The 26,547-nt window shown below is 44.8% G+C and overlaps 1 protein-coding gene across 2 annotated transcripts in view; it reads left to right on the top strand.

The window, feature by feature from the left end:
• The window catches only part of fto (FTO alpha-ketoglutarate dependent dioxygenase), a 134,688-nt gene that overhangs the window by 3,422 nt on the left and 104,719 nt on the right, over positions 1 to 26,547 (top strand). For both annotated transcript variants that reach the window (XR_015100485.1, XM_086107438.1), the window contains exons 2-3: positions 23,822 to 23,899; positions 24,365 to 25,373. Coding sequence is in view for 1 of the 2 variants with exons in the window: in XM_086107438.1 (XP_085963564.1) it covers positions 23,822 to 23,899; positions 24,365 to 25,373 (1,087 nt within the window). In the remaining variant the exon portion in view is untranslated. The remainder of the gene's footprint in view (positions 1 to 23,821; positions 23,900 to 24,364; positions 25,374 to 26,547) is intronic.

Below are 26,547 nucleotides of genomic sequence, written 5' to 3'. Positions count from 1 at the left end.
AATGTTCTGATGTTGGTTTTTTTCCTTTTAAATGTAAGTTGCCATTCGGGGCCTTGATGACAAGTGTAATGTGCGGCGTCCAAACAGGAAGTGTGTGCATGTGTGTGTGTGTGTGTGAGCAGCAGGCTAAGTAATGCTCGCACAGGGTCACCAGATGTTCCGAGGTCTGGTCCTCCCTGCTTAGATCAGCCTCATTGGTTTGCTCGGGTTTGCGGCAAGCTGTTTAGGCTTCTTTTTCTTTTTTTTTTTTTCAGTTTGCAAACTCTCATTAAAACGGTTTGTGCTTCCCTCGGCACTTCTGTTAAATTAACAACTAGCGAGGTAAAAGCTGATTATGTGGCAGTGCGTCCCGGACACGGTTAATCAATTCTCGCCGCGCGCAAAACGCTAGCCGGTGAATTAGTGTAAAGCGAACGATTTACGGCGAGTAATGCTGACGTCCTGTCATGTCGGACGTGGTGTTTTAGCAAGAAATGGCGGGGGGGGGGGGGGTTCTGATTCGGCTCAATCAGCACTTTTGTCTCTCTGTCCACCATTTTTCCCCCTCCATCTTGCTCGCTTTATTAATGAGCCTGTAATGGAGAAATAGTGTGAGCTGGTGACATAAAAAAGGCTAGCATATAAGGTCCCAACAGCGCAAGATTTACACCCCGGCTTTTTGTGGAATGGCAAAAAGGGGAACAATTCGACATGGGGGGGGGGGCTTCATCAGACCCCCACTGGTTGAACTGTGGAAAAGCCGGGCCTCCCGAAAAATACGGCTGTGCCAGATAATGACACCATTACACTAATGGAGCTGGCAAATGAAGGAGAACCTTGATGCCCTACTTTATTACCGGAGGGGGTCGTTTGCTCGCTGCATTCCTAATGGCCCTGAGCACACAGTATTGATCAGGCTATCATGCTGCTAATCCTCCACTGAATTACTTATCACCTGCAAGGTGTCGATCCGACGCTATGCCCCGTTCTGGCCTTGCCGCCGGGAATCCAGCAGGGGACCCAGTGGGCCATTTATCCACTCTTGATTTAAGGCCGAACGGGGATGGTGTCCGTGAGGTCTTCGACGGGCCGTGGGCCGGCCAGCTCAATTACCATCCCAAAAAATAAAAAGAAAGGCAAGCAAATGAAGCTAACAGCTTTCATTTAATTAAGGAGAAGGCGATGATGTGGTTTCCCTCCCCTTTATGGCCCCGTTGGCTGCTGTGGAAGCTGTGAGGTTGGATGTTGTTCTCGCTAATTGCGCTGTAAATAAGAGTGAGGGCAGATGCTTTGCACCAGTTCTTCGGTCAGCGTTTATTACAAAGGGCTTTACATCCATAACGTTACTTCCTGTTCCTATTTTCAACCACATGACTCTGGAAAGAAATCCGATGATATTGCAGAGTGCTTGTCAGTCAATCAAAGAATTGGTTTGAACCGCTCAGAGTCACAGTGATCTGCAATCGATCCGACTCACTTCGGCCAAAAGGCACGCCGGACTGGTCGCCAGTGAAAAGTCGAGTTTGTTTTAAGCAAACCTGACACGAATGAACTGAGCCTCACACTCGGTTTCGAGTTTAATTAGGTCAGCATCTGTTCTGTTCAGGGTCGAGGTGATGTGTAGTCTGTCCCAGTTGATTGTGAATGAAACGCAGCTACACCTTGAACTCGTTGCCATTCGATGGTAAGAGTTCGTTTTAAGCGTCGCACACTTGGCAAGTGTGAATGAAGCCTCAAGTTCAGTTACAATTCTGATTACATCAGTAGTTCTACGGGAGAATGGAAGATTGTGTGGGATTGACCATGGGAAGGAGGCAGCGAATGGCGTAGCCCAGGGGTGTCAAACTCATTTCACATTGTGGGCCACATGCGGCATCGGTAGATGTCAAGTGGGCCGGGCCACTAAAATGATAATAAATAAATAACCAAAATGTCATGTATTCCTTTGTTGGCAAACGCTTGTCCCTTCTCGCGACATACAAGTTCAGCCGCCTTCATCATGCATCGTTTAACAAAGTCACTATCGGAATATGGCTTTGATGCTAATGCTATTTCTGCAGCTTTTACTGCTGTGTTGGGTCTGTCTCAGTGACAGACTGAGACTGCTGTTGTCTTCTTCTCTGATCAAAACAATGTTGTCTTCTACTCTGATCAAAACAGTGTTTCCCCTTAGCGGATGATCTATGAATTGCTGCTTATTAAGAATATTCATTCCGTGTCTTCCGTATTTTTTCACTTTTAAATTATCCTGCGGGCCTGGTTGAACCTCCTTGGGGCCGGTTCCGGCCCGCGGGCCGGATGTTTGACACCCCCGATGTAGCCCGAGCCCACCGTCATTACAAATGAAAAGGAGGGTCAGGTCAGAAGCCCTGGGTGTGCGACCTGTCATATCCTTGGCGCCTTTACAAGGCCCTCGTGTGCATTAGGAACCATGGCATCTTCACATCCGCGGAGCCCTCCACGCACCTTTGGCCTCGGCTAATCAAAGGCTTTAGCTTAAGGGGGGCATTTAGCCCCCTGTTGGCTCGAGCCACTCCACGAGAGTTAAAGATATATTTATATTTTCCCATCTGAAACTACCTGGAGTTATTGATCCAGATATTCAGTCATTTCTTTCAGCACCAGCCATCAATATTGTGCAAACATCCGTCCACGCGAGGCTTGACCTCAGCCGCTCCCCGCCTCTATTCCCCCCCCCCCCCCCCCCCCCCCCCTCACTCCCATTGGAGTTCAATGATATACTATTGTGAAAAGTAAAATCAATGAATGAATTATGAAGTTTTGGTGATATAATATAGTGCGAGCCCGAGTCCTCGGGCCTTTCATTGATCTCCTCAGTGAGCGTTGATTAGTCTGCAGCTCATGTTTTCCTCTATGTGTTTTTACCTTGTCCTGCTCACTTTGAACCTTTTTTTGACAGCGAAGTTAACAGATCGAGTTGATTAGTCAAGCCTGGCGAATTTAATTCCGCCGCCACTAAAACCAGGACGACATTTGGTCGTTGGGTGTAAGGTCGTCATATCTTTTGTCGGGTCGTGCTAATCAGTCGTAAGCCAGCTTTTAGAGCAAGAGCGGTAATGGTGGTGCGGATCATGGTGACATTTAGAAATCCGTTAGACAATTCCCGAGAACAAAAGGAGCCGCTAAGTTGGCGTTTATGAGGCGTGTGATGAGTCGCCGGCGATGACTTCTTGTTATCAACTCGAAAGGGTCAGGAATAGCTTCCCGTGCTCAAATGTGGGAAACCATGCGCGTCGTTCCTTCATTTCCTGCCACTTTTTTTCTTCTCCTTTTAATGCAGCTTATCCATGTTGGACGCATGACATTTCAAAGGAATCGTGATGTCTACATTTGGTTTGCATCTGGAGAGATAATAATCAGCTTTTCAAGGCTCCATCTGCATTGTTTTGTGAAGATGGTCTGCCACCATCTCCCATATGCGCCTTTGAGGCTTTGTGATCAAACCACACTCTTAAATGGAAAATCAGATACCCCGTGCGAGGGTTTTTTGTTGTTTGGAGTGGTTCTGCCTTGGTGAGATGTCACAGTAAATCAAAGTGTCGTCTGCCAGCAGTGATTCTGCAAACATTTTACGACAGCCGCTTCATCAACTCTTATTTGTTTAAAAAAATTAGTAAATCAGTGGTACACGAGCAATTTTCTGAATGTGCTGAACTCCTGTTTTTAATATTATGCAGAATAATGCAACCCAAAGACAAGTTATCTCAGTGCTGGAATATAAGCTCCGTTTTGCCTCATGTGCTTCAAAGTCGTACTTGATCAAAATGAACATAATTTTTGACAATCGATGAATCAATGACAAATGTCCAAGAGAGTGCAATGTAGTCTAAAATACATGATGTCCAATATTTTCAACAAACATTTTTGTACAAAAAAAAGCTTTTAAATTGAAAGGGGAAAAAAGTCATTTGCTGTGGCTAACCCTTTTTTTTACAATTGTATGACATCAAACCATAGTCATTATCTTTTAAGTGTTTTTTTTCCCCTAGTTGCTTTGCGAGACCCGCAACACAAGCAGTTGCTTCTCTCTCTTTTTTTTTTCCCACCTCAATGTGAACCGTAGTGCACACGGATTGATGATTGTTTTCAAAACACATAAGGGAGGGGAAAAAAACTTAACACACATCAGAACAAGATTTATCGTTCAGAAAGCATCCATGAATCTGACCCTAAAGCAGTCTCACAAAGTCCATTTGTTTTCTTTTTGAAGGACATATATATATATATATATATATATTGTCACATTGTTTTCTGAATGTGTGGATATGTCTACCTGAAGGAAATGCATCACGTACACTGTACAATCATGCGAAAAAGATTATAACGTGTTTTTCGTTTTTCAGAACGACTGGACATTTGTTGTTTTATTTTCACATTTTATTTGTGGATCACAGTAGTTGCTCATGTAGAACTCTGGGGATGGGGTTGTAGCTGCCAGACAGAGAACCTTTCTGCTAAATTGTGATTTCTTGCCTGAATTGGGAAAAAAATATTACTTTAAACTTTTACTCGTGAAGAAACATTCGTGATGTCATTTTAAATTCTGAGTGTACCTTTACCTCCTGGATGGTTTCCTCCCATAGCAGTAGTCAGTCTGATTATCTAAACAGCTCTTGACAGCTTTTGTGTCTGACAGCCCCTGCCGAGCACCTCCTAATGGTGTTGAGACATTAGCCACACATGTCAAGAGTGTTGGCAAACAAGGCTGCGACGCGGCTCCGGCAAACCGGCCGACCAGATCAGCCGTCACATTCGATGAGATTACGTCGAACGTGACCCGCCCGCGTCGGGGTTCATCTGTCATGCGCGTGTCCCATCACCGCAGAGACACGGAATAATCAGTCTAATCAATAGATGGCAGTGGCTCATTGGGCCGCTGCTGAATAAACATGGGACTGACCTGCTCACCTCCTACAAAGACGCAAGAGCCTCCGGGGGGTTCATTAGCTCGCCGAGGCTATGATCCGCCTCAGACGTTACTTTCCATTTTCTGTTGGTCTGCCAATCTGATGCCGGAGTTTTGACATCCGTAATTGTGAGCCACGGGTTTGGACGGCTCTTCCAATGCGTCATTGTCTGTCCATATTTACCGATCCGTTGGACAGAAGCCCGTTCAAAACCGCATGTGTTAGCAAAGACATCGTCTTACTTTTCAAGCTATTTTCCTTACTAATGACTCACCTTTCCAATGAAATACACTCTGCTCCGGTGATGCCCGACATGTGGTTTTAATGGAAAACGCGAAACGCTGATTGCCAAACGCCGCAGGAGACCATGTTCACGAGGCGGTGTAAAGAGCAACTGTTAATTTGTACATCATAACTTCTCGTCCATAAACGTGAGCGATGAAAGCGTGTTGAAATACCTGACGTTGGACTCGTCGTCCCAGACTGGATTCTGATCATGAGAATTAGCTTTGCGGGTACCGTGGCATTGTTTAAAAGCACCACAGGTAATTGTTGAGATAAGAAGGATATGACTGTGAGGTTATGCCGGTGTAATGCGAATACTTGCCAGGATTGTTGGTTTATTTGTTGAATGGGTGTTGTCACTGATGGTATTGCGGTTTACTTATTTGACTTTCATGCATGCAGCAAGGGTTTAGTGACTGTGTTCATGCGGGTGTGAAAAGTCGTCAAAGTTGATGTGCCCCGTCATTGACTAGCAACCGGTTCAGGGCGTACTTTACATTTCACTACACGTCAGCTTGGAAAGGCTTCGGCTCCCCGCGTAATTGCTGAACGTTGAATGAAAAACAAGCATTGTAGCCACTTTTGCTGCATTAGCTCTACAGAGTTAATACAAGGCTAATTTAGTCTTCCTTTACATCTGGCTTTTTCACCTTGCTTTTTTGCATTTGAGAAGTCTTTTCCTCCTGCGTTCAGGTGGTCTCGTTGCATGTCTCAGTGATTCTTTGTCTCTGCTTCCCCACCGTGTGTTTTTTCCTCATCAGTCTTAAGTTCTCCTTGCATATGCGCAAGGGCCAGTGACAACTTGACTGGCACGCTGTCAAGGAAAGGTACTGCCTTTCGAACGGCAGAACATCCGATCGGCCCTTTTCTTTGAGCATGTGTACGTGCGTAGCTGTGTGTGTGTGTGTGTGTTTGTGTGTGAGAGAAAAAGAAGCATGTGGGGGAGTGGGGGCGGATGGGCAGGGGGTTGCGGGGGGGGGGGGGGTGTTGGGGCTTGACCGGCACGCTTTGCATGTTCTTCTTGAGACAGGTGCTCCTGGGTGAGCACTGGTGCATGACAGTTGCCTTTCATCGCTGTCTTCTCTACACTTAACCCTCTGACCAGCCCCCTCCTTTCCTTTTTCTTCTTCCTCCTCCTCGTCTTTGCCTGACCTCCTTTTATTGGCACTTCCCTTGGCCCGTCCTGAGTGATGGAACGCTAAGGTTGGCTGGTGGGTGACCGGGGGGTGCTCCGTGTGAGGTTTGGCGCACCCGGTGCGGCGCCGACACTGTCTGCCCGATCCCACATAGACGATAAACATCCACAACTTTTTTTTTTTCCTTCTCAACTGTCCGTAATTCCGTCCACCGGCGCTGTCAAGCATTTTATCAAACGTGCATAAGCGATGAGTTACCCTCCCCGATATAAAGCAGGGAGATTTTTTTTCTTGAGCTCTGTTTATTCAGATGAGGCTGACTTGAGAGGGGGCCAAGCGGGTCACATCCACTTGCCTGGTTCAAGCGCTCCTGAATTGAGGCTTGTCTCCAGCGGCATGCGGAAAGAAAAGAAACACAAGGCGGGGTGAGGAGCGAGCATGGCAGGCCTATTTGTGTGTGTGTGTGTGTGTGTGGTGGGGGGTATGCGTATGCGTGTGTGGGTGCGAGTGCGCCATGGCAGGGGCTGGGGTTAGGGAGTGTAAGGGTTCACCTGTCAACCCCTGCGTCATGCTTGCCTCAGCCCCGTTATGTAGAGGGCATCTTGGTCGCGGAACTTTTTGAAGCGGAGTAAGTGTGGCCACTAGGTTGGCCTTGACTCCTGAAACTAGTTGCTTATGTTATGAAAATTGACTTTTTAATTGCTTGGACACAGAAGGTTGGGTCTCTGATGTGCCTGCTCATTCATCAGTTTTAAATGAAACTAAACAACATAGTCAATCTTTTTTATCGACCTATTTCTGAAAAGGGGTCTGCAATGAAGCGGTTGTGTCTGTCTGCCCCACTGTGGCGTAACTGTAGGGCAAACATACATAATTGGCATCCATGTGTAAAGGGTTAAATTAGCATGTGATTGCTTTGGGTACGCACAATTCATTTGCAGTCTGGACAAGGAGCAGTCAACATCTCCTGCTCTAGAGAAGTCTTCCAAAGTCCCTCTGTAATAGTCACTTAAAAAAAATAAGCGCTCTTGTTTTGAAACACTACCCATAATTTCTTGGAAAAGCAAGTAAAGAATTTCAGCATTTTTGGGGGGTAGGATATTGTCAGATTACAATGGTCAACACATTTTTACTGAACGTTCTCATCAGTGATGCAAGTGACCTTTTTACAGTTTTTTTTTTTTTGCACTGATTCCAAATCTGTACGTAAGATTTTCATAATGAAAAAAGAAGCACTACGACTACCACTATTACTGCTAGTAGTACTACTAATTATATACAGTCAAACCTCGGTTTTCCAACGTCTCTGTTCTCGACCAAATCGGTTTTCGACCAAAAATTTCAAGTTTTTTTTATGCCTCGGATTATGACCGAAAATCGGTTCTCGACCAAACTGAGCGCACTTGAATGCGCCATTTGACTCCTCCCGCTTTCCTTACACGAGGAAGTGACGTTTCCTTGGGTAGACGAGGAAGTGACGCTTCCTCGTGTCGCGTTCTATTGTGAGCAGACGTCTTCAATAAAGATTTTTTTTTTTTAAAAAGAGCGTGGTTTCGGTTTTCGAACAGCCTTCTGGAACGGATTATGGTCGAAAACCGAGGTATGACTGTGTATATATATATATATTTCACAGTTTCCCTACAACAGAAGTTTCACAAGTCACGTATAATTCAACTGACACAAAGTGGGAGCCGCATTCGTCGGCATTTAATAGTTGTTCCACTTGTTGTCAAGAGTGTCAGCGACGCCAGGAGCTTAATCCAACAACAGCGCCGCACCGTTCCCGCCCTCCCTGTTATCTTGCCGACGAGTGGACTGCTTCGTCGCAGTCTTTGTCACGCATAGGGGGTGGCATTGTCGCATATGAGATGGACTCACGTAAATGCGGTGACAGGCTAGTGTCTTGGCTGAGTGACAGCACGGCGGGATTGGGCTAATCTGAACGACTGACTGTCCCCGTAACTGGTGCGGAGTAGTCAGCTTCAGCGGAGTTATCGGTGTTTGTAAGTCCTTCTGCTGCGCCGGGATGACAATAGGGATTAGTGCCAAGGTTCTTTAAACTGTTTTTTTTTCTTATTTTATATTTGAGAGGAGGGAAGCCCCCCTTCCCCCTTCTTATCGTGGTCTCTGCAGGATGCTACTGCGAGTTTTTCCTTGACTGTCAATTAAAGAGGGGATCATTAACTTCAAGGGTATAAATGTTCTAACACTGGTATTACGTTGCGAAGCTAAGTCGCTGACAGATGTTCCAACTTTAATTCTCCGCTTGTTTTTTTTTTTTGTCCTTTAATTAATTTATGTATCGCTTCTCTGGGCTTTTAAATATTCCTTTCCCCCTGCCTGCTCTTTTGTTAGCCTGTAATCTTGCTTGCCGCGCTCGTCACAAAAATGATTGGGCCCTGCCGGTGTTTCACATGTGGTTCAATCGGCTAATGTATTCATTAACTGCAGAAAACCGAAAGGTAAACAGTCACTGTGTGTGTGTGTGTGTGTGTGTGTGTGTGTGTGTGTGTGTGTGTGTGTGTGTGTGTGTGTGTGGTAGCCGAGGGAGGATGAAATAAAAGCATGTTTGCCTCTCCTGGTTCTCCAACAAGAGGACCGCACTACTTAAGAGTGGCACTTGATGAAAACAAAACACCTTGTATCCCTGTACAAGGTGTTTTGTTGTTGTTGTTGTTTTGTGTGGAGGTAAACAAAAGAAGCACACTACTTTTGGGAGTTTGACGCACGAGTGGGAAGGCAGTTGCAGTTCTTTTTTTTTTTTCCCTACTCTGATGGGAAGTGCGAGCGACAGGAAACAGTCGGTAGCGGGCAGCCTCCTCGTCGAAGAAGCAAATAAACGAGGCGAGGCTATCGGGGGAAGCGGAAGAGACTGCTAATGGGCAGACTCTTCATCCACCGACGTCACCCTCCCCGTTTCTCCCGTGACAGCTCCTTTCCTTTGTTCTCAACCCGCGGCGGGCCGCTCTCTGCCGGGGGATCCATGACAAGTTTTAGCGGGATGATCAAATGCAGCGGTGACACCTGATTAGGCTATAGCTCGTGTTTACAGTCCCCCTCCCCGCTCCTTCCTCGTCCTTATCCCTCCTTCTTAGACAACAAGGGAGACTTCACCTTGACTAATTAAATTTGCACCTGCAATGCCAGCTGTGACAGCCACTGGAGGGCTGCATGTATTTATGTCACTCCATACATACTTCCTGTGACGCTCATGGAGGCTGAGTGCGCACTGGTGTGGGTTTCTCCGATAGCCGTCTTTATTGTGCCATGTCTTCGCCGTGATTTGGGGCAAAATAAATAAATAAATAAATAAAGGAAGGTTATTACACCGGTGACGGTGGTATAATAGGGAGCCACTCCAGAGGGCACTGTTGAGCAGCCTTGTGGAAAAAAAATGGGAGTGCATAATATCATTACAAATTTTCCTATCTGCATTACCCGATGTTTATATTATATTATACCTTGTATAAAACACAATGAAACATAACGTGAGAGAATTAAAAGAAAACCTGGCTTTATAAAGTGCAATTAAGCTCAGGTTCTCCATTTTCCACCCGGTTAGTTGAATGTTCCCCTCTTCCATGCTCTTTGCGAGTGTTTTCATTTCATGTTTGAATCTTTGTCCCATTCAATAAATGGCTGAAAGTGTATCGGTAAGGGGCGGCCCGGTCGTCCAGTGGTTAGCATGTCGGCTTCACAGTGCAGAGGTACCGGGTTCGATTCCAGCTCCGGCCTCCCTGTGTGGAGTTTGCATGTTCTCCCCGGGCCTGCGTGGGTTTTCTCCGGGTGCTCCGGTTTCCTCCCACATTCCAAAAACATGCATGGCAGGCTGATTGGACGCTCTAAATTGTCCCGAGGTGTGAGTGTGGGCGTGGATGGTTATTCGTCTCTGTGTGCCCTGCGATTGGCTGGCAACTGATTCAGGGTGTCCCCCGCCTACTGCCCGAAGACGGCTGGGATAGGCTCCAGCACCCCCCGCGACCCTAGTGAGGATCAAGCGGTTCGGAAAATGGATCGATGGATGTATCGGTAACTGTTGTCTTTTTAATTTCACTTCACTTGAGTGTCAGCATGCCCAGGGTATCATATTAGCCTTTTTGTGAGGTGCATCATGAGTCAAGTTGGGGTTGCCCTGCCTGCTGGCCCTGTTTTCAAACAATACTTACAGTAAATTCTTGATTAGATATGTCGGCCGACCGCTGGACAAAGTAGAGAAGTGCAGCCGCTTTGTGGCCAAAATGCACGAGTATGCTGCATCAGTGGCCAATCAATGTACCAGCTTAAAAACACACACACACACGCACGCACGCGCTCCATTGCTCAGTGTATAGAAATTTTGATTGAAAGCAAAACTAATTATATATGTAGCGGATGAAATAGTGAAACAATAATCAGTGGCCAAAGAGCACTTAGGTGCGTAATACTCAATGAGTCCGTGAATGGGATCAATCGAATGTTCACAGTAGGAATAAAAAGAGCAAAGATGATTGATCAGTTTAAGTGGATAAGACTCAAAATATTGAACATTGAACATTACCAAGCAACAACCTGTTAATTTCATCACATTTATAGATTTTTTTTTTTTAAAACAAGTAAGTCAGTGAACTTAAGGTGGCGCAACACGGTCACGTGGGCGTGCTGAGCCATCGGGCCACCGGGACACCGTTCATGTCGAACCCTGTGGATACCTGCTGAAACTTGCTTGTGGCTCAAATTTTGTTCCACAGCACAAAACAAACCAATGAACAAACAAACAAACAAAAAAATTAATCAAGGGAGGGTTTCTAACACCAAAAACTCAAAGGTTGGGACCCTCCCAAATCGAGATACCACTGTACATCAAACTAGACTGTGCTTTAAGATGGTGAAATAATAATGTAAAATTATTTGGTGGTCTAATGGTTTACGTGTCTGCCTTACAGTTCTGAGGTTTGATGTTTGAATCTCAACTCTTGTGTGGAGTTTGCATGTTCTTTCGGTTGCCTGGCTTCCAGTTTCCCAAATATCGAAACGGCAAACAAAATAGATTTTTGCATGACTATACTTTCAAGCTCAATAATTATAATAATTGAAAGCGACACAACTGAACAATTCTCTCTCAAAAGAATGGAGTTTATGTCTGAATTATTCTCATCAGGTCATCTCTTATGGGGCAGAGATTGTCCAGTTGCTTTCCATAAAACTTCATACACATGTGACAACTGATTGCTTCATTTGATGAATAAAATATTTGATGGTGAGTCTGAGTGCAGATCCTTAACGCGTACGCCAATACCCATTTACTTTTCTGAAATGCCAATATTGGCCCACTTAATCGGCAGCCCAGTATTCGACTGTATATCGCTCAGGCTTCTGTTTATTACAGCATTGCAATTTGGGATATGCTATTGCTGACGATAACAAATACGTAATTGAGTCTTATAACTTGCGATGCCTTTGAACCCCACAGTTAAAAAGAATACGTGTCTTCCTTCTCGCTCTGGGGGCTGTCATTTGATCGTTCATTAACATGGGCACGGACTCTGTTTGTGTAAGCGCGTGTGTATCTGTCTAAAATCCTTGTTGCGAATAGATAGAAGCCACCCACTGAAGTGAGTGGGACATCAGTCACCGTGTTGCTGGAGACGGGGCTGGGTAATTTGTGGCTTCTCTCACCCATCTATACCCCACCTCGCCCCCTCACCTCACGACCTGCCTCCCCCATCCTCAAATTGACCCGGCCCGACTGCTGGTCATGCTGTATTACATGGGTTAGATGAAGTAATTATTTCTAGGCCACTGACTACAAGCAAGATTAATAGTTTTTGAAACGGCCATAATGGAGGGCTGACCCGTCGTGCCATAAGCATTATTTCAAGCTCACCTCCACTCTCATCCCTCTCACCTCTGGGCACCGACCGAGTGTGATTTATACCTTGGCTAATGACTAGCGCGGGGCTGCAGCGGGCCCCGCCCTAAGAGTTTTACCGTCGCTCCAAGAGTGCATTGATTGTATCAGAGAGAAGATGCCGTGTCATTGTAATAATTTTGTTGACAGAAAACGGTCCAGGATTCAGTCTGAGAACAACGGACAGTTTAAGTGGGGTTTGAATTGCTGCAAACGGCATTGTTGTCGAATGAGCCACAAAGGGACACTTTCTCGTTACACATCAAAGTGCCGTCTTCTTTGCTGTCCCGCGTGAAACGTACCAAAACAGAAATGGGGTGTTGAAGTCAACTCACAAATTTGCCGACTTCGAAGTTGAATCGGAAGCGGGATGACAACCGTGCGTAAGGGGATTGAAGTTTCCCACCTCACTCATCCCAGCGCACCATTTTTTGTCGAAAGCCATTGCCCTTAAATAAGTATCTGTTTATGACTTAAGCACAAAGTGTGATTACTTTTGCCACCTCAACCTGGGATAGTTAACAGCGTCTTCCATAGTAAGATAAGCGCAGCTATTAAAAAATAGTGCATTTTTAAATCCTTTCATGTTTTGAATGTGATTTTTGATAATGAACCAGCTGCCGATTTTTATTTGGACATCTTCATATCCTTCATTTCCACCTTCTGTTCCAGTGTCTTGCCTGCTCTCGTCCCATTCCTGATGTTCTTAAGCTTTGATGGCCAGACAGAAGCTCCAAATTGACACTAGGTGGCACTTGGACATCATTCTATCACTTATGCCCTGCACCCCCTAGCCCCCTCCCACCACCCTTTTTTCCACACTCCACTCCACTCTATCTCTTAAGTACACCTCACATGTCAGCGTGTTTTATTTTTATTGGATAGAGGGCAGTGTGTAATGCATTCACCTCCGTTCCTGCCAGCTGTTAAATGCCCCAGAACATGGTCCGGCCAGGCTCCGCCCCGTTAACCCCTCTGATTGGCTGTAATAATTAGCAGAAGTGAACAGTAACTGAGGCGTTTGGCGAGGGACAGCAAGAGACTCGTTGAAGTTGTACGTGACTGAAAACCCGGCGCGGCCGCTAGTCTGCCGGACCCGAGCATTCATTTTAGGCTTTAATATTAACTCTCAACTTATAACGCATGCATGCAGTGCGCCACCAGCAATTACATTTTCAAATGGCTGGGTTTGTAAACCTCCAGCGTGTTAATCTGTCACCATTCAAGCTACTGGGAAAGAGTGAAAAGAGGATTAAGCCATTCAATTCCTGGTAGAATATTTCCCTTTGTTCGGAATGAGTGAAGGAAAAATAAATAAAGAAACGAAGTGGCTTGTCAAGCAAGACGAGCGGCCCCGCAGCCTGCTCCGACTTTTCCAGCTAAGGCCACTATGGAAAAATTATCGGCTTCCCGAGTTCAGGAAGACGACGTGCCGGCCGTGTAAACAATCCCAAATGATCCTGGTTTGTTAATTCAATATTAATCTTAGATCACATCATAATGCCAGTCTATCTGGGTCAAACATGGGATTGAATCAGACCTGTTTCGGCTGGCTCTGTTTTGAAGCGTATTTATTTTTCTTCCTAGAGGCTTAGGTGATTGTCAGCAGCTGCTTACTTGGTAATAATCTGCAATAAAAAAAATAAATAATAAATGCGACAGAACGGGGCTCATAGTAATAAATAATTCAAGAGTTTGTCCAAGCTGTCCCCGTGAAACAGGATATCAATGATAGCCGGGCGGCTTGTCACAGTTTGAAAGATAAGCAGCTCAACAATGTTCTTTGGCAAATTAAGTGAGACCACATATATCTTTATCTATGCATCGTATGATCTTCCAAAATATGCGTCTCCGAAATGGCCTTTTTATATCGTAGCATAAGGGTAAAGTCTTGGAATGTTTTTTTTTTCAGACGGCACTGAATAAAATCTGGTGTTTAGCATAAAGTTACAATCGAGTGTACAATAATTGTTACAGCTGTCAACCAGTCTTAGCGCTGCATTTACCCTTGACTTCCAACCTCTGTTGGTTGGATTGCACATTATCTTTATCCGAGATGAGGTACTTGACTGCGCGGTGTCACACAGATCTAATACGGAGCCAAAAGGACAGTGAGTCTGGAAATCGTCATTTGAAGAGGTTGCTTGTCACATGATGGGTTTGATCAGGCAGCAGTGCAGTACGCAGAGCCGGGTCTTTGCACTGTCTAACAGTGGTACTGGATTAGAAGCACAAGCCACTTCGCCTGTGATCAGTCACTCAGACCCAGAGACACATGGGGGGACTGAAATCCCACTTGCTCGCTTCATCCGCGTCGTTTTCCGGCTTCCTCGTCAAACCTCGTCCATGGAAATTCACGACTCATCTGCTGACAGTTGATTGTCGAAGACAGTAAACTGCTGCTCTTTGGTATGATAAGGTATCGTCAGTCTTGCAGTACCCAATGTGCTACTGTACTGTTATCGAACATTTTCAGAATTTTATTTTTTATTTTTTTTTCGGTTGACAGTTGGTAGATAAGTGCGATGTATGTTTTACAACATCCACATTGCAAGACGTGGTCTCGTTCTGCCAGTAAGCTTCAGTAGAGTAGTGCTTACGTATGTGCAATGGAAGCTAGCAGACGTTAGCTGAAAGCAGACCGCTTTGGGCTAACCTTGATCGCCGCGGGTAGATTCATACTATCGGCAGGGGGGAGCGACACTGTGAAGCGTCATTGCAAGATAACACTGTCCAATAATGCGTAGACAGCTACTGTGTACTTATGAGAACTTTATTCATCAAAAATACCACGACACTGAACGGCACAGTGTTAATACGTCACATGGTCGCGGATCATTGAAGTGTAGCTAATGGTGAGTGATATTTATGATCTGACATACTGCAACAATGGCCTCACTCGCAGTCCCAAAGTCAGATTGATTTGGGAAAAAAAAAATCACACTACGTACTATTGCGACAGTCACACGACTGAGCGAACTAAATTTCCTGCAGCACTGATTGGACAAGCGATGTAATGTGATCATCTGGCGTGGGCACGTCATAACTAATTGACATGTTGAGTCGGGTTTGTCTTAACCTCCAAGGCAAAGGCTCCGTCGAACCCCCGAGACCGGTTCGATTGAACCCAGGTTGAGAATCACTGCCCTAGACTGTTTATTCTGCAATCACGCAACGTCAACTTCTTGAGCAAACGCTCCACCTGCTCGTTGTTTTTCTCAGCGCCCGTTTAAAGTCACCAAGCCCGGGCAGTTGACTGGGCAGAGAATGTGAGCTTTGGATCCGGTGACCTCTGTCCTGTGGTCCTTGGATCTGTCCTTGACCCTTCCTTTGGGCCAATCCTGGAGGACACCTGTCACCCTCGCTGCAAGGCCTGCATCTCGCCGTAGCCAATTCAGCCCACCCCCCTGGGCCCGGGCTCCACTTTGCACGACCGTATTGATTTTTTTTGGGGGATGCTGGCGAGAACGGGAGTGGAGGAATCGAGTGAGCTCTCTAAAGGACTGACTTCTCCTTGACACCCCAAGGCGCGACGGCCCTGCAAGAACAACTCAGTGGCCCTGGTCCCTCGTGGAAAACAGCTAATCACAGTCTTTCAATCAACTCTCCTTTTTTCTATCCCATTCCTCCCTTGATCCCTCTTGCTGCTTTCCGCCAGACATCCCCCCCACCCCTGGATCCCGCCTGAATACCAAGGGACTGTGTCTGCATTAAAAACGGCCATTCCACATGGAAAGCAGCTGACCTCATGAAAGCATGCTGTAATTCGAAGGTGAAAACTAAAAAGCTTTTACCCCGATCGACATAATCCTAATGGAAACATTACGGCCTGGCTGAAAAGTAACAGCAAAACAGATACTAGGCAGGGAGTCGCTGTTAGGGAACTCCTAGAAGTGGCGCTTGTTGCAACTAGGTTATGAGTTTGAATCTCGTCGACTCGGTGAAATATCGATGTCGGATATATGCCATTTTTATCTCTCACTGTAAAGCATTGTACCAGGATAAGATGGAGCACGATTGCTGTCTGATCTCTGTTGGCTTTAAAGTGCAAAAAAAAATTTTTTTTTGGATGGTGCACTGTATTATGGATGGTTTTCTTCCGTGATCAAAATCTTCATGCACAAAATGTATCATGATATTGTTATTGGTAAAATACCAGAACAAACATCCAGACACAACTGAGCAGCGGTTTGTGTGAATTTGTGCATGCATATATGTAGTAGGATAGAGACAAAATGCTGATTTTACTACAATTTTGATAAACTCATATTTGATATTGATACTGTTGGTGTACATTTTTTTGTTTTTTTTTTGCCTTTGTTGTAAAAGAGGATTGTTTTCTCTCTTCATCCATCCATCCATCCATTTTCCGAACCGCTTGATCCTCACTAGGGTCGCGGGGGGTGCTGGAGCCTATCCCAGCCGTCTCGGGCAGTAGGCGGGGGACACCCTGAATCAGTTGCCAGCCAATCGCAGGGCACACAGAGACGAACAACCATCCACGCCCACACTCACACCTAGGGACAATTTAGAGCATCCAATCAGCCTGCCATGCATGTTTTTGGAATGTGGGAGGAAACCGGAGCACCCGGAGAAAACCCACGCAGGCCCGGGGAGAACATGCAAACTCCACACAGGGAGGCCGGAGCTGGAATCGAACCCGGTACCTCTGCACTGTGAAGCCGACGTGCTAACCACTGGACCACCGGGCCGCCCGTTTTCTCTCTTCAATTTCATAAATTATGTATTATGGATGGCTTTTGCTCTCGATCATGAGCAAACATAACATTCTGATATTATCCATGGCCACAATAATGTATTATTATTATTATAATTACAATAATGTTGAATGATTTTGAGTATTCAATTCAGCTTGGAAGTATGTTGATCACTTTTGGTGTACCGTAGGTGTCAAGCATCTCATCGTCATGTTTTTGATCTAGAGCATCAATGAAAAAGTTCTGTAAAGGAATACGTGGTCACGTCTCTTAAATCGCCATCCGCTCTCTCCATATCTCCTCTCCAAATTTGACACTAGCGAAAGGTCACATGCAACATATTTCCCCCTTTGAGGTGTAGATAAGTGTGAAATAGATGTTGACACAGTAGTCACAGTGAAAAGCACTTAAACGGAATGGCCATGCGGCAACAGCGCCCGCGTCTGTCTTTGTGTATTTGTATTTATGTTTGAAAGATCTTCTGCAAGGCTGTTAGGTGCGGCGTGTTCAGAAACGCACAAAGTACGTGTAAGAATAATAACTTTGTTCATATATACAGTATGTGTCGTAAATGAAACAAAAACATATCATATTTAATCAAAATACATCATATTCACATCAGACGTTGATTATGAAATTATGTGCGAGTTGAAATTGTACGGCTCTGACCAACCAAGGATGGGAAAATGCTGACGTTACTCTGGGACAGCTCGCTGGCCCTTTGAGGCAGATTTGAAAAAAGTTATTGATCCTCAGGTTTGAATGGTTAAAGATAAAGTCCTATTGATAGTGTCGTTCAGGTTACATCGACCGGGTTAACCGATTCTAAACACCCCCGGCAGATTGGATTAACATGGCTGCACAAACCGGCTGTAATCTGATTGGACCCAAAATAGAAAAATAAATAAAACCGGCTGTAATCTGATTGGACCCAAAATAGAAAAATAAATAAATAACAGGAAGCAGTGCAGCCCAAAGAGACATTCTGAAAGTATTAGAATAAACTGTTGGTAATAAATGACTGTTATTTAATGGGACAAATATTAGAATTTAGTTCCGGAAATATCGGTCAGAAGTTCGGATGTCATCAGAGCAGGTCTTGCTTGCTCGTCTTGCGGATTCACCGTTTTATTGCACTTTTACCGGCCCCAAAAGTCATTTAACAGAATTGTTTATTTTCTTAATATCCAGTGAACAGCATCAGCGGTTTTAGTCGGGACGAAGTTACAGAGGTGGGTACAGTGGTGCCTAATTTTCAAGGGGTGTCACTCAAGGCAGATTTTTAACCAAAAGACTTTGACGTGCCGTTCCATCCTTGCGTTATTATGAAGAGCATTACATAGATGACACGGTGGCATTATTCAAATTGACTAGCTAGTCTGAAAAGTAGCTAAATCTAGCAACAAAAGTTTGTAATTTATTTTTTGATGTAGGACACATGAGGTCGGACAAGATTTTTCCCACTCATGCCGACTAAACTGGAAGGATCTTGCGATAATGGGAAAAGCTGTAAAAAGCAAACACATGGCTAAGGAAGAATGCGAAGATGTTTGATGTTTATGGCCCTTTAATGAGTTAGCTGTAGCATGGGTGACCTTTTTTCAAACTGGAGTGGGCGCTGTACTTGTGGCAGTCGCTACGTGTGAGGTTCCATGAGTGGGAATCTAATTAATGACCGGCAGTGGTCCCCCGCCCTCCTGCTGGTCCGGTAATGTGCGCAGATTGGTGTTATAAACAGCACGTGAAAGGTCTGCCCAGCGTCGGACGGAATGACTGGCCCTCTTGTTCAGGGAGATGGATGGAAATGTTCTAATATTAATGATCACGTTTCCCTCCGCCGACGAGCGGAATGTTCAACGCGGTCGCCATCCGCTAACAACAATTAACAGTCGGCCTGTCTGCTATTTGTCACCGTGAACCTGTGCTACCCGTGTTCATAAGTGAATTTAAAAATGATTAACCCTACTTCTTTATTGATTCGCAAGCGCTGCTCGGGCATTCAGCTTAAAAGGAACATCTCGTATTCATATTTATGGCTGTTGTTTCAAGTAGCGAGTTCTCATCATGTTGTATGTTTGTACGTCTCACAAACATGCTAGCTTTGGTATAGTATATGGTTGTTTTTCATCAAGCCCTTATCACAACGTATGGATGACTTTTAACTTTTATTTTAGGCCATGAAAACAGGACGTGACAATAATTTTGCATGATTAGCATTAGATTAGCATGTTGCTAATCTAATTTCCAGTAGTATTCAAACACATTTCCTGAGCTGTACAGATTGAACCAAAGTAAAAAACATTAGAGATTGCTCCTTTAATTACCTTGGTGAAATAATGTTAAGCATCTTTGGTCCCCTAAAAAGCACCATCTAAAAGTAACTTATGAATAATTTTAATCAAATGTCAATCGTGTTTTTAAAGCATAATAATTAAGACTGTTCAAACTGTTACTGCCACACTTGTTATCCCAAAAAGACAAATTATTGCTGTTTCACTTCCCTGAAAAATAAAGATTTAAGCCTGTATATATAATTTTATATAATTAAAAAAAAATTATATACTGTACATAGTTGAGCATTTTATAACAAAAAAAAACCCATTAAGAGGGTGTTGAAGAAAATAATACTTTGAGGACTTCTGTGAATTTGAGGAACGCTGGATTGTAATTGCACTGCCGTACTGCAATTCAACTAGTTCTAAACTACTATTCTATGAATGATCTGCTTTGGTTGAAAAAAAATATTGATAAAAATAAGTACAAAAGGTTAGCACCCCCATAAACTACTATTGATATTCGCACCAAGTTCAGAAGCACTTTTTTTGTTTTCGCAGATCAACCTGGACACATCCATCTGACCAGCCTATCGCACTGGCAGTGTCATTCATATTCATGAGTTGGTCCTGGTCTGGGTTATGCCGACAGTTAGTTACACATTACGGGGTGCAGGCGGGCTCAACACCACCACATTCCAGTGAGTCATTTATCTCTTTGCCAAGTTACCCATCACACCGAGCTCTAAACTACCTGCCAGGAATTTTATAGCCGAACGGTTGCATGCAACATTGTTGACAACTCTCCGTTTTGGGTATTCCGTTGCTCGATCTCTAAATGTGTACTCCAGAATTACTACAGATGTTAGATCTTTGTCCCAATATGTGGCCTGTGTCTATTTGTTGGCACATCAGTGTGGCAGGCCCATGTTTGTATGTTAAGCAAGTTCTAAAATGTCTTAGGTCGTGCCCTACCTTCTAAACAGCAGACTAAATGGACACCCTTCATCACACATTTGCAGCTCAGCAAATGTTTAATCCTGCTCAAAATTCAACATGTGCACATTGTTAGGTATCCATTGCAGCAGTTAAAGACTGAAACAAACTCGTGCTCACGTGTATTTGTCGTTTCAGGGATTGTTGTGCCATCTCGGGTCTTTGTCATATTAGCAACATGTTTTGTTTTGTTTTTTAAATTTTCTTGAAAAAAAATCACACAATCACCAAATGACAGAATGGTTTCTCTACTGTGAATGTTAAACATGAACCGTAACCTTTAATGTTGAACACAGTGCTTTCCTGGAACCTATTGGTTGTGCGCTGATTTAATCGGATTGAGAAAAAAAAAAGAATTGCTTAGTGGTCTGCATATCGTTCTAATGGTGTTTGTGTGAATTTTCCTCTGGGTACTCCAGCCTTCTTCCAACATCCCCAAACCACGTGTGCTAGGTAAATTGGACTTTTGACTCTAGAGGGTCATTCGGGTTCCACTTGATATCATCCCTTATTTATTTCTAAATTCAAATATGGAATCAAAGCTTCAAGAGACTTTCGTCACACACACAGAAATGTGTGCAGATGGCGGATGACCACTGACATTCTCTGTTCTCCCAGTTGCTTCACACCGGCTGCCTACATTCTGCCAGCCGGTGCCAAATGGACCCAGAAGGAAGCGCCTTTGATGCGAACGGGCTGCCCCTCTGATTCATACTTGAGTTTTTCAGCTCACTTGTCAAAACTGTTGATTCACCGTCACTTTTGCACAAGATGAGTGCTTTCTGAAACGGGTGCCACACAAGCACCAATGGTGTGCTCTCCAAACACGGAGTTCCTTCATGAAGCTGACTCTCAAATCGCGTCACCTCTCGAGCTTTCTTTAGATGTGTTGTTGGTCCAGGGTGACATCATCCCTTGGTTGCGGGATTATCGTCTATTTTACTGAGAGGTATTTGGACACCAAGGTGGAGCTGGAGTGGCGTAAGGGCTAGCGAGAGCCAAAGACTATAAAGTAACAAACCCAACATCACGCTGTGATGAAGGATTTATGCCTGGCAAATACCCCTTTTTTTTTCCAGTTGATTTTGACATCTAATGGATAGTTGCCTCACAAGAAGTTCTGTAGTTTATGCTTGCTTATTCTCCACCTGCGTTGGGCTTCCTTTCATCGACTAAAATCATTTCATTTTGGTTATCCAGAGTGTAAATTGATGTTGGTGTCAACGTGTCTTAATAAAGCAGGATTAATGAACCAGTGTGTCAAATCAACGTATGAAGTCATCCCAGGCCTCACTCTACCACGAACCTGCAGTTCATGATGTATTAGTTAGATCAAGGGAAGCCAGATGAGATTGACTTCTCCTCCCTCAGAAATTACACAACATCCAGCGTGTTCAACCTTACCGACGACTTGGATACGAAAGGCTTTTTTTTTTTTATCCTCTGAGGAGGCAGAGCTATCTGGCTATTCTCAGCCGCCGATGCCAAATACCGGACATTTATCTACTCTGAGAGCTTTGAAGAAAGTGTCCACTTATATGTCACAGATGGGGAGGAAAAATATTAAATTAATATACTGTATAACCGGTACAAAATGCGATATCTCTTATGGGCTAGGATCAAAGCAAACCAATTGAGTCCTATTCTACCTAATATGTTTTTCTGTGATAAACAGTCCGTCTGAAGGGATAATCCCATCAAGCAAGCGAGAGATTAAAAAAGGAGGGAGGAAAAAAAAATACATCTGATATATCACTCAGCGCAGAGATGGTTGGCATGGCTACCGTGAAGCAATATTATTATTGGATTGGTAATCTTACTTCTTGGGTCCTTTTTTGTGTGATTTTTAAAAAAAAAAATTCTTTCACAATCAGGTGCTTACACCAAGACTGCGCAGACAGACATGCTGGTTCTCCAGTTTAAAAAGTCCATCCAGTGGCAACGTCTTTCTGTTGCATGGAATTTCTGAGCGGCTTGATGTATTTGACGCTCGTGTGACAGCCGCGCTCATATGCGATCGGGGTTGAGGCACTGCCTCGTCTGCCAGCCCTGACCTCACGTTACTTCTAAGTCGCCGAATGAAAGCACACGTTGGTGCCTCTGTACACATTTCACAAACTGAAGCTATATATGCGTACAGTATATTGTGCACACAAACGGATACACATGCAACACTGGCTCACCGCCTCACCTTGATACCGCCGGCTTCTGTTATGAGGCGGAATTTGACATAAGACGAATGTGTGTCAAGTTGTCAGTTCTCTTCCAACCGGCCTTTGAATCTGTCTTGGCCATGAATAGTGCATGTTGTTTTTCAACAATCAAACTGTCTTCAAGTCGGCTTCATTTTTTTGCCCCCCCGACCCCCCCACCCCCTTCGCCCCCGCACACTCATGTGCATCCTTTAAGAAAACTGTCAGCATGCGTTGCGTTGTTCAGCCGTAAAGTAAAGACTCAGCCTTGAAGGTGAATTCACCAAACCGTTGAAGTAGCCTGTCATTTTCACAGGTGTCTTTTCAATGTGATCCATTTGATTCATTCTAAGGCAATAGATTCATCTTTGCAACCGTTTGCAGAATGCGAGTGTGATGGTATTTTACACTGAAATGTCCAAAGTTCAAAATTATACTTGGAATTAATCACGAGTCCAAACTGCTGCCACCATATTGACTGTAGAACATGTCTGTGAACAAAATTTCATTAAAATCACCCCAAAAATCAAGACTTTTAGTACCATTTTCCTAGTGTTGCTAGAATTAGCCTTTTTTGACAGTGTATCTCATCTCATGCTAATGAGCCACTGCTCATCCGGTCTCTTCCGCCAATGCCAAGTATATGTTTTGTTACCTTGACAACGAGGGCCAGGGCTCGGGTTTGGAGTGTATGGAGTGCATGTTACGCAACATTTTTTCTTTTGGTGAAAATTCTGATCGAACTTTTACTACCTTGAAGATGCTGCCCTGCATTTCATTCTTACATGAGTACATGAGGTTTTTGCCAATACCAGGTCAGATGAAATGTGAACCAGTAGTATAAATGCAGATGAAAAACACACAGGTTGAGTTTTCCTTAAACTGCTTCCAAGGCTCAGAGATTGATGCGTGAGCCTTTCATGTACGACCCACAAAAGATGTTAAAAGCCAGATGAGGAGCTGTAGGTCATGAGTGAGCTCTGAACCCAACCATGAACATCATGTACACACTTTGTATATACTGTATATATATATATTTCATCCACATCGGCGTCAGATTTATGGGTTCAGAGAGGAATGTGAACCAATGAAAGGTACTTTGATTCATTGAATCGTTTGGTGTTTTTTTTATTTTTTCTGTGGATGTTGAATTGAAAAATGTTCTGCGGAGCTCCACTGGCAGCCTTCACTCAATAATAAAACAAATTCACTTGTGGATAAAAATGTTTGGTGGCTAGTTTGTGATACAATGACGGCCATTTTCAAATTTATTTATTTTAATTTGTTTAAATCTTTAACTTCTGGAAACTGTATTTTGTTTCTGTCGTTCTTGACGAGCTCAAAATATATCCAAACTTTCGATTGGTCCTGCAACGTAGATACCTAATTCAAATTGTCTTCTCCTATATGGTCTTTTTGTTTTACAGAAGAGGAGGTTATTACAGGAGTTGGGAGACCAAAAGATCCCCTTCAAAGGACCTTCCAATCAGGGCTTTCAGCAACTGGTGAGTCAAGAACATGGCTTTCTTATACCGATGATTATAACGGCACTTTCCGTTTCCCCGGTATTTACGCATTTTCAATGAATTGTTTTATATGCCATGCCGAGAACTTTTTTTTTTCAACCAGACATCTAATTATGGCTCTTGTGCACTTGTTAATAAAAGACTAGAGTGAGTTCCGACCTATGCACAAATTTGAGTAGGAACGGAAATTCCTTGTAAACCGAGTACCCCCTTTCCACGTAGGTAAATGTTGACTATGCTGTTTATAACACACTTCTGATGCTTCAATAAACTTTTTGAGGTGGGTTACTCTTCACCTCTGACTGAATTGCATTGAGGTTTTTGCATGGACTGATATTTACTTCGTAGCATTCTGGAACACAGTATTATGACTCTGTATTTATGGTACGGGATTGGATAATATGGACATGAAGCTAATCTGAATTTTTCTTCTGTCTCTCTCAGTGGGACTCCAGTTACTCCGGTCTGGTTCTGAGGAGAGCCTGCTCGTTGCCTGCTGAGCTCCACTGCAGAGTCCAGGCCGCTCTGCTAACCTTGCGCAAAAAGGGCTGCCTCTTGAGGGATCTGGTCCGTGTCCGAGACCGGGACGTCTTCACGTCCGTGTCGCGGGTTCTGCTGGGTGAGCCGGGCCATACCTACCGCTACCTGGACACTAGGCTCTTTGCCATCCCCTGGCACAGCGAGGACTCGGAATTTAAAGGACAAAACTGTTGCGACCCTGGTCTGAGGGCAGCCTGCAAAGCCTTGTGGGAGCTCAACAGCTTCTTCTGCTTGGACGTGTCTCAGTTGAAAGAAGGAGACAGACTAGCACAATGTGCGAAGGTGGTTCAGGAGACAGAGACCAAGGCAAGCGATGAGGCCGATGTGGAGTCCAAACACAGCGAGGACTCCAGGAACAGTGAAGTAGGGGACTCGGAGTCCAGGCAGAGCGAGGAGGGGGATACAGAGTCCAAGCACAGCGAGGAGTGGGACGTGGAGTCCAAACACAGCGACGAAGGCTGTCCGGCATCAAAAAGGGAAGGCGAGTGGGAGACGGCGTCCAAACACAGCAGCGAGGAGGGAGAATCCTCACAGGGCAAGGCGACCGATTCCGGGTTGGAGCACAGTGAAGGAAAATGTCCCACATTGGCAGTCAAGACTGCCGGTCTCCCGCCAATAGGCGGCCGAGGGGAGCTTCATGTGGCTCATCTCAAGCACAGCCTGTCCGATTACCACTTTGAGGATAAGGGGGAACCTGAGAGTTGCTCTGAGCACAGTCCTCCGCGGGGATTCACAAGATCAGCTAAGTTCAATGTCACCTTACTCAACTACATGGACCCGGCAGCCATGAGCCACCTCAAAGAGGAACCCTATTACGGCATGGGGAAAATGGCCGTAGGGTGGCACCACGATGAGAACCTGATCAGTCACTCGCCAGTGGCTGTTTACAGCTACAGCTGCCACGACGACAAAGGTAAGTGTCAACTGTGTTCTAATTAGACAGGACACTTTAATCTACATCCCATCAGGCCGGCGATGAGATCCATCACAACAATAACCCGTCAAGTTATCGGCGTCGCTTTCAAGTGGATCAAATGCTGCTAACCTTATGTGTTGCGGCGCACGGCAGCATCTGTAGACGCGGGCCCCTGGCGCAGCCGCCATCGGATTCATCTGTGATAGTGTCAGGGCATTAGCAAATGTCATCAGCGGCTTGCTGCTGACAGCCTTATCGAGAGATCACAGACATCGGTATCTGAGTTCAATGGCGCAGCCTTAACAAACAGCCCTTATCACGCACGCCGTATCTCATCTAAATCATTTCCCCGAGAAATGATCAATGCGCAATTATCTGATAGGGAATAATGAACCGCGCTTTGATAAGTGTTTCTCAACTGTACTGGATGGATAAAGTCACATCTCCTAACCAAGGGATGCGCGCTATCTAAGGAGCTGATAGAATTCGCTGATTGACTTCTCTGAGCGTCTTAGCCAGACAAGTTTGCTTTCTAGAGCACACGCAAAATAATTTACGGATGAGCAGGGCGGTCATGGCGAAAAGTACAATATGTAGTTCAACACCTAAAGTTGCCGTGCAATTCTATACAATGTTTAAATTCCAGTGCAGGGTTTCCCGGTTTTGCAGCACTTCCATTTCTATGACGCTGATGCAACCACTATTTGTCAATCAATCAGAATGGGCTAATGTGGGAGTAAAGGCCTTTTCTAGCTCTAATTTACGGTTGCTGTTGTTTATTTAATGACCTTCTCCACCTTTTCTTCGTGTTTTTTTTTTTAAATATTTTTTTAAAGCCTTTAATCGTGTGAATGTCCCCATAAGACGTTATTAGACATTGCACAAGTCTGAAAGGTCGGACATACAGGTGTGTGCGCAAGTCGAGTCAAACTCAGGTGGGACGTCAAACGTGGTCCACAGCTGGCTTTCCTTCGCTGGGGTGTCGTAAGCAGGAACACCTGCCGGAGCGTTCCGCTATAACCATTTGCTACGGGCCATTTCAATTTAGACCTTCAAAACATTGCGGCCTAACACCTCACCGCGCTTTGCAGCTGCGTCTCTTCCAGCCTGCAGAGACCAAAGGCTAACCAGAGCTTTATTCCGGTGGTTGACTCAAGAGTGTTCCCAGGAC

This window comes from Hippocampus guttulatus, chromosome 3, assembly GCF_054856545.1.
Source record: "Hippocampus guttulatus isolate MCC_2025c chromosome 3, RoL_Hgut_1.0, whole genome shotgun sequence".
NCBI lineage: Eukaryota > Metazoa > Chordata > Actinopteri > Syngnathiformes > Syngnathidae > Hippocampus > Hippocampus guttulatus.
The sequence above is the reverse complement of the archived record's forward strand: the minus strand, read 5'-3'. Positions and strand labels throughout refer to the sequence as shown.